General features: G+C 36.5%; 1 protein-coding gene across 3 annotated transcripts in view; it reads right to left on the reverse strand.

The window, feature by feature from the left end:
• LOC123531541 (gamma-tubulin complex component 5-like) overlaps positions 1-5,061 on the reverse strand; it is a 65,473-nt gene extending 60,412 nt beyond the window's left edge. The window contains exon 1 of one of the 3 annotated variants that reach the window (XM_053517089.1): positions 4,918-5,061. In XM_053517089.1, the coding sequence (XP_053373064.1) occupies positions 4,918-5,049 (132 nt within the window). In that variant the 5' untranslated portion in view covers positions 5,050-5,061. Of the gene's footprint in view, positions 1-4,459; positions 4,610-4,902 lie in introns of those variants that run through there. The other 2 variants (XM_053517088.1, XM_053517087.1) reach the window with 2 other exon arrangements.
• Between the last annotated feature and the right edge of the window lie 9,193 nt (positions 5,062-14,254).

Genomic DNA, 14,254 nt, shown 5'->3' on the forward strand with positions numbered 1-14,254 from the left:
GGCCAAGATGGCCCTAGGTCGCTCACCTGGGAAACACACCATAACACACCATAATTTGACCTAGTGATTTCATGGAAAAAAATATTCTGGACAATTATCATTAAAATTGGAGCAAAAACCTTGAGTATAAATAAGTATTTTCTTTGATTTGACCCAGTGACCTACTTTTTGATCCAAGATGACCCATATACAAATTTGACCAACATTTCATCAAGGCAATCATTCTGACTTAATTTCAGGAAGATCTTTTTAACCCCAGATGACCCATTTTCAAATTCAGCCTAGATTTCATTAAGGTTTTTATTTTCACTTAATTTCAGGAAGATCAATTGAAAAATACAGCCTCTATCGCACACACAAGCTTTTTCTTTGATTTGACCCAGTGACCTAGTTTTTGACCCCAGATTACCTGTTTTCGCACTCGGCCTAGATTTCATCAAGATAATCATTCTGACCAAAATTCATGAAGATTAATTGAAAAATACAGCCTCTATCACATACACAGGCTTTTTCTTTGATTTGACCTAGTGACCTAGTTTTTGACCCTAGATGACCCATTTTCGAACTCGGCCTAGATTTCATCAAAATAATCATTCTGACCAAAATTCATGAAGATTAACTGAAAAATACAGCCTCTATCGCACACACAAGCTTTTTCTTTGATTTGACCTTGTGACCTAGTTTTTGACCCCAGATGACCGTTTTCGAACTCGGCCTAGATTTCATCAAGATAATCATTCTGACCAAAATTCATGAAGAATAATTGAAAAATACAGCCTCTATCGCATACACAAGCTTTTTCTTTGATTTGACCTAGTGACCTAGTTTTTGACCCCAGATGATCCATTTTCGAACTCGGCCTAGATTTCATCAAGATAATCATTCTGACCAAAATTCATGAAGATTAATTGAAAAATACAGCCTCTATCGCATACACAAGCTTTTTCTTTGATTTGACCTAGTGACCTAGTTTTTGACCCCAGATGACCCATTTTCGAACTCAGCCTAGAATTCATCAAGATACTCATTCTGACCAAAATTCATGAAGATTAATTGAAAAATACAGCCTCTATCGCATACACAAGCTTTTTCTTTGATTTGACCTAGTGACCTAGTTTTTGATGCAAGATGACCTGTTTTCGAACTCGGCCTAGATTTCATCAAGATAATCATTCTGACCAAAATTCATGAAGATTAATTGAAAAATACAGCCTCTATCGCATACACAAGCTTTTTCTTTGATTTGACCTAGTTTTTGACCCCAGATGATCCATTTTCGAACTCGGCCTAGATTTCATCAAGATAATCATTCTGACCAAAATTCATGAAGATTAATTGAAAAATACAGCCTCTATCACATACACAAGCTTTTTCTTTGATTTGACCTAGTGACCTAGTTTTTGACCCCAGATGACCCATTTTCGAACTCGGCCTAGATTTTATCAAGGAGATCATTCTGACCAAATTTCATGAAGATCAGTTGAAAAATACAGCCTCTATCGCATACACAAGCTAAATGTTGACGGACAGACGACAGACAGACAGACGCCGGACATCGAGTGATCAGAAAAACTCACGTGAGCTAAAAAAGAGATCTGCCAAATAAAAACAAGAGCACTGCAATGCAGAGCAATATACACAAAGCAAAGTCATATATGACCTTTGACCCTTAAGTGTGACCTTGACCTTGAAGGGAGTCATCCGGAACATGCGCTCTGCACATCATTACAATGTGGAGGACATTTCTGCCAAGTTTCTTTGAAATCCTTCCAGCAGTTCAAGAGTTACAGAGCGGACACGAAACAAACTGATATGACTTTTGACCCCTAAGTGTGACCTTGACCTTAAAGCAAGTCATCCGGAACATGCGCTCTGCATGTCGTCTTGGTGTGGTGAATATTTGTGTCAAGTTGCTTTGAAATCCTTCAAGGGGTTCAAGAGTTACAGAGCGGACACGAAACAAACTGATATGACCTTTGACTCCTAAGTGTGACCTTGACCTTGAAGCAAGACATCCAAAACATGCGCTCTGCACATCGTCTCGGTGTGGAGAACATTTGTGTAAAGTTTCCTTAAAATCCTTCAAGGGGTTCAAGAGTTACAGAGCGGACACGAAATTGCTAACGGACGGACACCAGCGTCATAACATAATACCTCCCTTCGGGCGTTTAAAAACCCAGAGGAGGCCCTGATAATTTATGTAAAATAGTCAATACAGTATGTTTTAATATGATAAAGTTTAAACAGAATTATGCAAATACGGTTTTCTCATCTTGGTACTGTAGTACTGGTATATCTACCGTACTTCCTTCTGCTTAGAATATTTAACAAGTTTTCACATGTTTTAATTTTGATGCAGTCTATGGTTTATAAGAGAGTATCAAGGACACAGGAGCTTGGGCGGCAGGGGCCGTGGGTACCGCTCCAATATTTCAAGGAGCGACGCAATGCCGAACTCATAAATGTTTGAAAAGGCTAGAAAATAATAGAAAAGAGAATAAATACAGCAGGTTTCCCTTGCCAATTGTCAATTTATCATGAAATGCATCGGCAACTAATATGTACACAGAATCGACACCTTGCTAGATCACCTTGGTGACAGGTACGTATTGTACAAATTTGATAATCCGCAACAACCAATGTCGCTGTATTTTCACGCCCAGCAGACTCGGATTATAGGCGATACATTAAGTAATGAAAGTTAATCGTATTTATTTGCTTACTGCGGAACAAATTATTAAAACTTGCAATTAATGTTGTGTCTCAAATTTTGCCAAAAAAGGTAGCTTCTACATAAAAATGGAAAATACCTTTAAAATGCCATTTAATGACTAAAATGCCATCAGGATTGGTTTACGCCTTTAAGTCAGGGTCTTGTACTCGATCCCCAACTTAGACATTACTGGTTCTACCCTGACAAGGCATTGTCCGTATCTGACATCATACTGCCATTTCAGTGTTTAAACACAGTAAACTGTAAAAAAGGGGTGAAAACTCGAGAGAAAAAACGAGTATGTTTAACAGCTACTAAGCAGTCTAAGAAGTCACCATACTGCACTATTTACTCTAGCTATATGCAATTTTTCCTGGACCCCGTTGATGCGTGGGGGATACCCCTCCCAAACTCACTCCCTCCGCCTCCCCAATGCTCAAATCATCCTCTGAGTATTATTGAAAGTGCAGGTGTCCCCAAACTTGAATTATCATTAATACAAATAACTGTGCAGGGCATTAGGTAGACCCAAGATTCTGGGTTTTGACCCGCGAAAATCGAGAAAAACTCGTATTTGACCCGCACAAAAAATGCCCTGTGCGTCGGTTTGTCTCGCGGAATTTTCGAGTTCCAAAGTTCTGCCCATTGTCAATCAAATCCCGGTGAATTTCAATATTGTTCACCACCACAAGCGAAAGTATGGCAGTAGGCGAAGCGTCATGTGCCGACTGACACATGGTCATCTCGTGGTTTGTATTTAGTACCATAATGTCCTTCATTATCAAAGGTGTTTATTGATCAATTTATAAGTAAAAGTTAATTGATAAACAATGCATAGATTAGAAGAGCAGCCTATTATTATGTTTGTACCACTTGCTAATTAGCGGTACATGTGTAACAGGCCCAGTACAAACCTAAAGTTATCTTTTAGACTTCAACTGTGTAAATGACCTGTACGGATGACATACATATTTTGTATTACACTGGCTAATGTTCTATTATTTGACATCCAGTAAATGTCGTCTGCTGGCTGATACGAGGCATTTGATTGGAACGCACACCGCTAATAACCAATTATTATCACTTATATGTCATCTTGTTCATGGTTGGTCAATTGCACTTACGGAAAGTTACGAAGTTTTGTTTTAGAATGAGTTGCTTAGATACTATTGCTGCGACCAATGAAACAATTGTTAGATCTTTTTACGCTGTAAAATGTGCATAAAATGTGTAAACGATGACTGTTCAAGAGGGTTCTTTCTCTCGCTGCACAAGCGTCGAGTTCCCTCACTTGCTAACATGTAGGATTTATACATTGTTAATATGTACTTGTCCCCTAAACCCCGGCTTAGGAAGGCGGTGCCCGTTACACATGTATACAAAGAGCCTACAACGAAAGGTAGGTGACAATAATGAAAGGTTTGTTGGTTCAATAAATTGAATAATTATACAAGAAATCAACTGGACAACGCCTCTGATCTTTCCATTTTTTCTGTGTACTGATTGTGTGATCAGAATAGCTCTTTTTTTATGAATGGAGCCCACCTTATTGATGTTCGCACAGCTAGCCCAACTGAAACGTGCACGAATCAGACGAATTTGGTGTACCGGGAGCGGGGTAGACAATTGAGCCCACTTCTAGCAACTTTTTTAGCTCACTTTTCCAACTCCAACCATGTATTTGACAAGTACTGACTAGTATCCTCTTGTATGCTTATGACATATTCTACAAATGTAAAAATATACCTCAAAACCCGTAACATGTTTAATTAATTTACGAATCTCTTGTAAATTATCTTTTTCAATGGAGCGCGCCATATTTGTTGTTGTCAAGCGTTTTGTGAAATTCAAACTATCATCACAATCACAAAGATTTTGTTGGTCATAGGCAACTAAGATTTTACAAAAAAAAAAAAAAAAAAAAAAAAATGCGGTCCCTGATTGGGGCCAAGAAGTCACCAGCAATTTCAACGGTCTTTGAAAGTTGAAAAAACAAAAGTCAGTGTGCATAAGCCGGATAATTGTCTAATATGTAGCTTTTTTATTTACTATATAAGTTTATTGTATCTAATGATTTAAAAATAGATTCATCGGTTGAGTAAATGTCTATAAATATCACATAAGCTAGGTTTATATATTTAAAATGTCTTGTGACATACCGGGTGAGCCGTAGCATGGTGGATACTTACACTTACTGAACTTACATCTGAGCCTAAAGCAGCATGTTCTCTGCCGGCGGAAATACTTCGGTTGGACCGTCGGTAGAACCACTGTGCTAACTCGACACTCATCCTTTTGTATTTTACAGCATATAGATGATGTTGGTTTCTTTTCATGTTGGTTTCTGCAACTAGAAACAACTCAGTAGTAATTCATGTAGTGCGTGGGTTCGATTCTTGATAGAGGAAAGATCGATTTTTTCCCGCAGGTTTTTTCTTCTTTTACGTCACTAAACAAGATTTAAATGGTGGAATTTGCTAAAATCTGGCAAAAATGTTTCTTTACACTTTCTGACTCTTACAGAAAACTGTTTATGCTATGTTGAAACACAAGGTTTTGCATGTTTTATCAAAAGTTGTTCTATTATGACCTAATCTCGTTAAATTGCCATTGTAGTCAACATGAACTATTTTTCCGGTATGCTCATCCAGTTTCGTTTATTTCTATGCATACATTCATGCAAAATCTGTACAAATGTGTCGTAAAAACCTTATCCACTCCCACTTTTTAGCATATGTAAGCACAAATTTGAGCAATAATGATTTAGTTTGTAGAAGGGGTGAACTATCACTTTATAAAACATTTATATATCCTATACATATATATGACTGCGGACCTCAAAAATAGCATCTTAATCATTTACTGGCCATACATTATGATAAATTTGGCTGTACGTATAAAAATGTATTTTTGGGTAAATTTTGAGCATTTTATATAAAACTGTTTGAGATCCTTTATTTCAATGCTTTTTTCTGTCACTTTTTTTTAATTGAAATTTCCTTACTCGTCACGAAGTATGTTTCTGATGAATCCACAACAGTTTTTCTCAAATCTGACAACATAATTTTAATCATAACTATACATTTGTATATTAAGTTTTTACAATGCAAATTGCTCCTGTAACAGTCATTACTACTAAACCTTTTTAAACCTTAAAACCGCAAGGATATCTTTCCTTATACTGTCGTGATGTGGAACCACCGGGCCCTTCTCAAACTGTAATTCGGGCCTGACCTTGAGGGGTTCAAACGATGTCTTGATCCCTCGGTCCTCTCTTTACCGCCCCTGAACTCACAAAGCGGATGTTTTTAACCCCTTTTAACTTGTATATATTTCGTCTTACTTAACATTTTCATACTTTTATCTTCTTTCTCACTATCTTCATTTTTGAAGCATTCCTTTCACTGCTTTAAAACAACTTTTTATCAGGTTGCGACGCGCAACCCGGCTATTATATCCGTGAGGGGAGTCCAGCCGTATATAGATAGATAGATAGATAGATAGATAGGATCATTGTTTGTAAAAGTAGAGCATATTGGAGGTAGTTAGATAGCCATCACGGTATAAATCTAGTTAACTTCCATTTTTTATCAGCAGTAAGTAATATTTTCTAGATATTTTATTTATTTCCTGAAAGTATTTTTTCCTTAATGTTTTTTTTTTTTTTTTTCATTTCCATGAAACTTTAGGCTATTGACATAATGTTTTTGCAGAAAAGTTCGAAATACCAATACAATGTCTTAAGGTACCGAGATAGCTATCCAGCTAATGGACACATACGCAATACTTCTCGAGATAATATGTAAATTATCGCAATAATATTTCCAGAAAACTTTCGACTATTCTGATAATCATTTAAAGAAACTTCGCTTTATCAAGTGCGGTAGCTACTAAGCTATCTCGCGGGTCATAACAACTATTTTCAGATATTTAGAGTTACAAGCGTGAAACATTCGGGTATTTCCGTATTCTCCGTCCTGCGTTTGAGTAATATTCTATAAATAACACACTTTATAGCTTTATATATTAAAAATTGTGTTGTGCAATTCTGGGTGAGCCATAGCATGGTGGGTATATTATCATCTGAACAACTGTATGATCATCTGAGACAAAAGCAGTATGATCTCTGCCGGCGGTAATACTTCGGTTGCTCCGTCGGTAGAACCACCGTGGCTAATTCGTCACTCATCTATCATTTTTTTTAAGTTTTCTAGCTCAGTTACATGGTTTCTTTTTCGCTGTTACTTCATGTATGTCACAGCAGTTGGTTATATTTGTAGTGCGTGGGTTCGATTCCTGATGGAGCAGAGGGGTGACCCATTTTTCTCCATCACAATTTTACAATAAACAAAATTAGTACTGGAAACATTTAGATACAAGGGAAAAAACAGTTTTAAAACTAAAACCAAACGAGGAATAAAAATGAGTGTATTATCTCCCTGCATTGATTCAAAGAAGTATAAAACACATTTATTTTTATAGCTCTGTGATTGATTCAAGGGAAGCAATTTGTTGCTTAAAGAAAAAAAAACAATTAATGTTTTCGCGAAAAGATGTTAGATGACCAAACCCATACATTTTGAAAGAAATGATCTAGAACAAAACCAGTAACGAATATAATCAATTAAAGCATGCCTAATTGGTTTCAAAAAATCTGTGAAAAAATCTCAGCGTTGGTGAAGCGGTAAAGTTGATCAATATCATATTGTATTAATTTTTTCTTAACCTATGAAGTATCATGATATCTATCTAACTAACTAGAAAATTTATTGAAATCAGAAGAAATACAAGACTGTTCAGTATACAATTTTATAAGATCATTAAATCAAACATTTCTAACAGGAATCTAACTATATGCAATGAGCCTCAGTTTTTTTCCTTAAGTAAATCTGTGACAGAATATAAGAAAAGTGAAACATATCATATAATGTTGCTTAAATATGACTGACCACCTTTCAAACTCAGTGCTCTAAAACTAGAGAGTGTTGTTTCCCCTTTACTTTCATCCTTTTTTTTCTTTCAACCGTCGGGACATATGTCTAGCTCTGATTATCCCATAAAGATATAGCTCAACCGTTTATTAGCTTACGATCCCTTTAAGCACAGCGATCAGTAAAAAAAACTTATCAGGCTGTTCCAAAAAAAAGGCAGCCTCCTTAAACAAAATCCCACAACAGCTAGTGTATGTATATATGCATGTGTAAACGATAAACATATACACATAAAAGAGTAGACAATTAAAACAAATTGACCACAAGGACAAACAGAGGAACACAGTGGGGGCACCGCCACGGATCGGCCAATGAACAAAAATACCACCGGAGAGCTGAACTCATTGCGGTTAGGTTTCAAAGTGATAGGACAGTGTAAATAAAAGTTATACCCGCCAGGTGAGTCCCTTACATAATTATGTAACTGAATGCACAATGTGTTTTAAATGCTCGTGTAAAATATATAAAAGAAAACGTACCCAAACGCATGTACTCAGTGCCTTTGCAGAAAGCACAGAAACGAGAGGCTAAACTAGCCAAATGACAAGTATCAAAGCATCACAGTATCAATGGGCTTTAAGATTTGCTTGTCGATATGTCTTCCACCTGTTCCTGTAAAATGGATGAATATCGAACAATCGGTATGCATCATACATCTTTTAGTAAAAAGTTTTTTGAAGTACAACTGCAAACAATGCCATGACACAAAATTTAAATAAATTCGTAAACAGCTCCAATGAACACCTTGTCGCAGAAATGAAAAAGGTAGGGGTCGACTCCCTGGAAGCACTTGAGCACAGCAAATACAGCCGGTCACACATCACATAAGAGAAACTGTAGTGGAAATATACAGCAGATATCCATCAACAAGATATGACAGGTATAAAACATGGAAATGGGGTAAAAAGGGGGTAATGTAAAAATGGTAACTTAAAAGTGAGAGTCATAAAAGGGGGATCATTAAGGTGGGTAAGCATAAAAGGACATAAAAAAGGAAGTGGAAACATAAAAAGGGATGGGAGGCGTAGGCACAAAAAGGGAGGAAGACATAAAGGGGGTGGGTATAAAAAAAAGGTTGGCATGCATAAAAATAGAGGGGTGGTATAAAAAGGGATGGGAGGCATAAAAAGGGAGGAGAGGCATAAAAAGAGGACATAACAGGGGGCAAAAAAGGGAGGTTAAAGGTTAACAGGGGCTGTTGCTTGTACGGTCCACAACTCTGCCTTCGAAGAAGGGATTTGAAATTACTTGGGCATAAATGTTCCCTATAATGAGATGAGGGTCATGCACAAGACCTAGACCCTAGCTCCAAGGTCAAGGTTAAACTGAAAAAGTCAAATGTTTTTCTTGCTGGTTCATTAACTCTGCCATATATCAGGGGATTTGAAAATAATCTTAAATAAATGTTAACCATACTGAGAATGTCTGTCACTTAGGTCAAGGTCAAGGTCAAGGTCACAAAATGTGATTTTTACGCATACAGCTGTATCATTCTTGGGCATGCTTCGGGGGCATTTGTCACCAATAGTGACAGCTCTTGTTTCTTTTATATGTAGAGCAGTATTTTAAGATTTTTCTATAAATGAACAATATTAACTTTCTGATGAAAGTTATCGGCTCGTTCCAGTCTTTTCAATTTATTTTTGTCCTCACCAAGTAGTGGTTACTTAGAGTGCAAAGTTGACTTTCAATTTAATATTGTGCTACATTTTTGATAACTTTTAGGTTTTATGAAAGTTTAAAGGATCTTCAGCCGACGTAATTGATTATTATTGTACAAAGGTAAAAGTTTGCATGTATCTCGATCGAGGCTTCAGAGGCTTCATTTTGTTAGAAGGAAAGAAATAAATTTGCACAATACACAAAACTTTAGTTTAAGACAGATGCTTATTTTTGTCTGCTAATCTCGACACTCAGATGTCGACGGAAAATTGCGGCGATATTATTAAAGCGGAACTTGTGTTTTAAATATCGATACCTGATAATAAACAGATTGGATCAAAGATATAAGTTTGTTTGATAGGCGGCGACTGGTTAATTTATTAAAGACGCTGTCACGCCCCACAAAATAACTGTATTTATTTGTATTTCCATGATGGTAATTATATATGATTTGCATGAAAAATATGAGATATATTAAGTTTCAAATTGACAGTGACATACATTAACCCAAGACAATGTGTTTAATGTCTTAACAATTCATTGAATTAATGTAGCAGTATGTACAGAAATCAGTGTATTTAGTTAAATTCAATCACATTTTGTTTCTACGATTTATACAGGAAGGGTCATAGTTGTCCACCTGAAAACTTGTAGTATAGCTGTATATTACCTGTAATATAATATGATTTTCATGAAGTTTTTGTGGGTGAAAAAAGTAGGTCACTAGGTCGTGGTTGGTTTTTAAACTCACTATTCAACCAGTGTGCTAAATTCTAAATCCCTGAGGAGGTGGTTTATAAAGACCCACCGCGACCTAGTGACCTACTTTTTCCTCCTACATGAACTTCATGCAAATCATTCTGATAATACAGGTATAATAGATGACAGGTGGACAATCTAGGCTCTCCCTCAATTAACGTGTTTTCATAGCTTCATCTGAAAACTTATTCAGTCTCTATCTTTTCAGTATAGTTTTATAAACATGGAATAAAATAACTATCTTACATTGTAGAAACAAAGTGTGACCTAAACTGTGCATACTACTACATTAATTCAATGATATACTTAGATTAAACACATTGTCTTGGCCTTTTATGTGTCATTGCCAATTTGTAGCTGGATACTTGTTATTTCTCATTTTCTTCTTGCAAAGCATATATAATTACCATCCAGAAAATACAAAAGAAAACAGTTATTTTGTGGCGCGTATTTAAAGAACCACCACAGCGTAGTATAATACAATCTGTCTGAAGTACTTGATCTTCTAAACGAAGATCTGAGAATGACCCATTCACATTCGTCTTCTGTATATTTTGGATTTTCGCAAATCTATTTTTATTTTAACCAATCAGACGACTTGTTCGAATGTCAAAGAGTAAGAACAATTTCCAGTCAGTCCAGGGCTCGAACCACGGACCCCTCCTTTACAAAGCAAGTGTCCTACCGACTGAGCTAACCGGCTATCTGACATCTGTCGACATCAGAATTTTATATATCAAAAACCAAGGCTTTTTCAAGCTTGCAGAATGTTGTAAGTTAGCTTTTGATTGGCTAGCGGAAGGGTCGTCAGAACGAGGCTATCAACAGCTCGTTTTCAGATCCTAAGCGTAGCGTAATAGGAGATGTACTTTAGTCAGATTGAGTATAATACAGCTCTTCTGCAGGATGGCAGGTGGACAATTTAGGCCCTTCCTGAATAAATGTGTTTTTACAACTTCATCTGCAAACGTATTCAACCAATTTCTGCATAATGCTGCATTAATTTAATAAGATATTTAGACATTAAAGACCTACCACGACCTAGTCACCTACTTTTTCCTCCCACATGAACTTCGTGCAAATCAGTCTGATAACACTGGTATAAAACAGCTATTCTACAAATGACAAGTGGGCAATTTAGGCCCCTCTGAATAAATGCGTTTTACAACTTCCTCTGCAAAATTATTCAATCAATTTCTGCGTAATGCTACATTCATTCTATAAAATATTTAGACATTAAAGACCCACCATGACCTAGTGGCCTACGTTTTCCGCTCACGTGAACTTCGTGCAAATCATTCTGATAATACTGGTATAAATACAGCTATTCTACAAGATGACAAGTGGACAATTTAGGCCCACCCAGAATATATGCGTTTTCACGACTTCGTCTGCAAACTTATTCAGTCATTCTCTTTTCAGTATATGTCTAGTTTCATAATAATAAATATCTTATACTGTAGAAACAAAGTGGTCTAAACTCACCTTAATACATCAAGTACTGTACATACTACTACATTAATTTAATAATATGTTTAGACATTATATACATTGTCTTGGCCTTATATATATTACTGTCAATTTGTAACTAGATACTTGTTATTTCTCATTTTCTTCATGCAAAGCATGCACAATTACCATCACGGAAATACAAAAGAATACAGTTATTTTGTGGCGCGTCTTTAAACAGGCACCACAAAATAACTGTATTCTTTTGTATTTCCATGATTGAAATTATACATGATTTGCATGGGAAAAAAATTAGATATACAAATATTTAGTTACAAATTGACAGTGATATATATTAGGCCAAGAAAATATGTTTTTAAAATGTTTTAACATTTCATTGAATTAATGTAGCAATATGTATAGAAATCAGTGTATTAAGTTAAATTTCAATCAGATTTTGTTTCTACAGTGTAAGATAGTTATTCATCTATATTCTTAAAACTATGCTGAAAAAAATTCATAGTCTTTTCTAGGTATACTATGAAGACAATAGAATATTGCAGAACCGAGGTGTTTGCGCTGCACACATTTTCGGCCAGAAATGTATTTTTGAGCCTTGGGAAAAAAAAAGTCACACGGGGCAAGGTCAGGCGAATAAGGAGGGTGAGGGAGCACAACAACCTTTTCATGCTTCAGAAAGTCTTGTACAATAGTCTTGTACAATAGACGCCTTGTGCGATGACGCATTGTCATGTAGTAATTTGGCATTGGCCAAACCAGTTGCGGGTCTTAGATTTTTGAAATATTTCTTCAGTTTTCGAAGAACTAGTCTTGTAAAACTTCGCATTTACGGATTTGCCTTAAGGTGCAGCAACCTGAATGGCGGGACCCTGAGATGTGAAGAATACGGCATACATTACCTTCTTGACACTAATGGTCCTCTTTGTAATGCATGGTCTTTTGCCAGACTTTGTTGCCCATATTTTGTTCTGAATCTTTCGTTTGCGCTCAAAAAAGTGAACCCATGTCTCGTCACCAGAGACGACATTTGCGAAAGACCGTGCATTATAATTTGGAAACTGTTTAAGCAACAATTTTGCGCATTGCACGTGTGCCTTTTTCTGCTCATCTGTCAACAGATGGGGAATCCATCTAGCACAGATCTTTCTCATTTTCAAATTACGTTTCAGAATTGTATGAGCTGCTCCTAATGAGATGCCCACCGTACTAGCTGTTTGCCTAGAGGTGTATCTTGCATCAGTAGCAACTATTTTTTTTCACTCTAGCAACCATCTTGGCAGACGTTGCTGTTTTCGGCCGACGGCCATGTGGAGCATCTGTTGTTGAAACTAACGCACATTTGCATTTCTTAAACCAACGAATAACTGTCGAAAAAGACATTTCATTATGCCCATAAACAGAACATATTTCATCAAAAATGTCTTTACACCCTATGCCAAGAATACAACGATTCTTTTCAACGGCGTACGCTGACCTTCCAACCATTTTTGTATTAGTATACACGAGTAGGCAATGTTTAGCGAGCGATAGAAACAGCTGAAGTCAGTTGCACTTACGGAAAGTTACGAAGTTTTGTTTTGTAATGAGTTGCTTAGATACTATTGCTGCGACCAATGAAACAATTGTTAGATCTTTTTACGCTGTAAAATGTGCATAAAATGTGTAAACGATGACTGTTCGAGAGGGTTCTTTCTCTCGCTGCACAAGCGTCGAGTTCCCTCACTTGCTAACATGTAGGATTTATACATTGTTAATATGTACTTGTCCCCTAAACCCCGGCTTAGGAAGGCGGTGCCCGTTACACATGTATACAAAGAGCGTACAACGAAAGGTAGGCGACAATAATGAAAGGTTTATTGGTTCAATAAACTGAATAATTATACAAGAAATCAACTGGACAACGCCTCTGATCTTTCCATTTTTTCTGTGTACTGATTGTGTGATCAGATAGCTCTTTTTTATGAATGGAGCCCACTTTATTGATGTTCGCACAGCTACCCACTGAAACGTGCACGAATCAGACGAATTTGGTGTCCCGGGGAGGGGGGTAGACAATTGAGCCACTTCTAGCCACTTTTTAGCTCACTTTTCCAACTCCAACCATTATTTGGAAAAATACTGACTAGTATCCTCTTGTATTCTTATAAACAAAATCTACAAATGAAAAATATACCTAAAAACCCCGTAACAGTTTTTAATTAATTTACAATCTCTTGTAAATTATCTTTTTCAAGGAGCGCGCCATATGGTCAAGAGTTTTGTGAAATTCAAACTATCATCACAATCACAAAGATTTTGTTGGCATAGGCAACTAATTTTTTTAACAAAAAAAAATGCGGTCCTGATTGGGGCCAAGAAGTCACCAGCAATTTCAATGGTCTTTGAAAGTTGAAAAAACAAAAGTAAATGTGCATAAGCCGGATATTGTCTAATATGTAGATTTTTTTTACTTTTTAATTTTAAATTGTATCAAAAAAAATTAAAAATAGATTCATCGGTTTGAGTAAATGTCTATAAATATCACATAAGCTAGGTTAATATTTAAAATGTCTGTACATCCCCGGGTGAGCCGTAGCATGGTGGATACTTACACTTACTGAACTTACATCTGACCCTAAAGCAGATGTTCTCTGCCGGCGGAAATACTTCGGTTGGACCG

This window comes from Mercenaria mercenaria, chromosome 11 (assembly GCF_021730395.1).
Source record: "Mercenaria mercenaria strain notata chromosome 11, MADL_Memer_1, whole genome shotgun sequence".
NCBI classification, from domain to species: domain Eukaryota; kingdom Metazoa; phylum Mollusca; class Bivalvia; order Venerida; family Veneridae; genus Mercenaria; species Mercenaria mercenaria.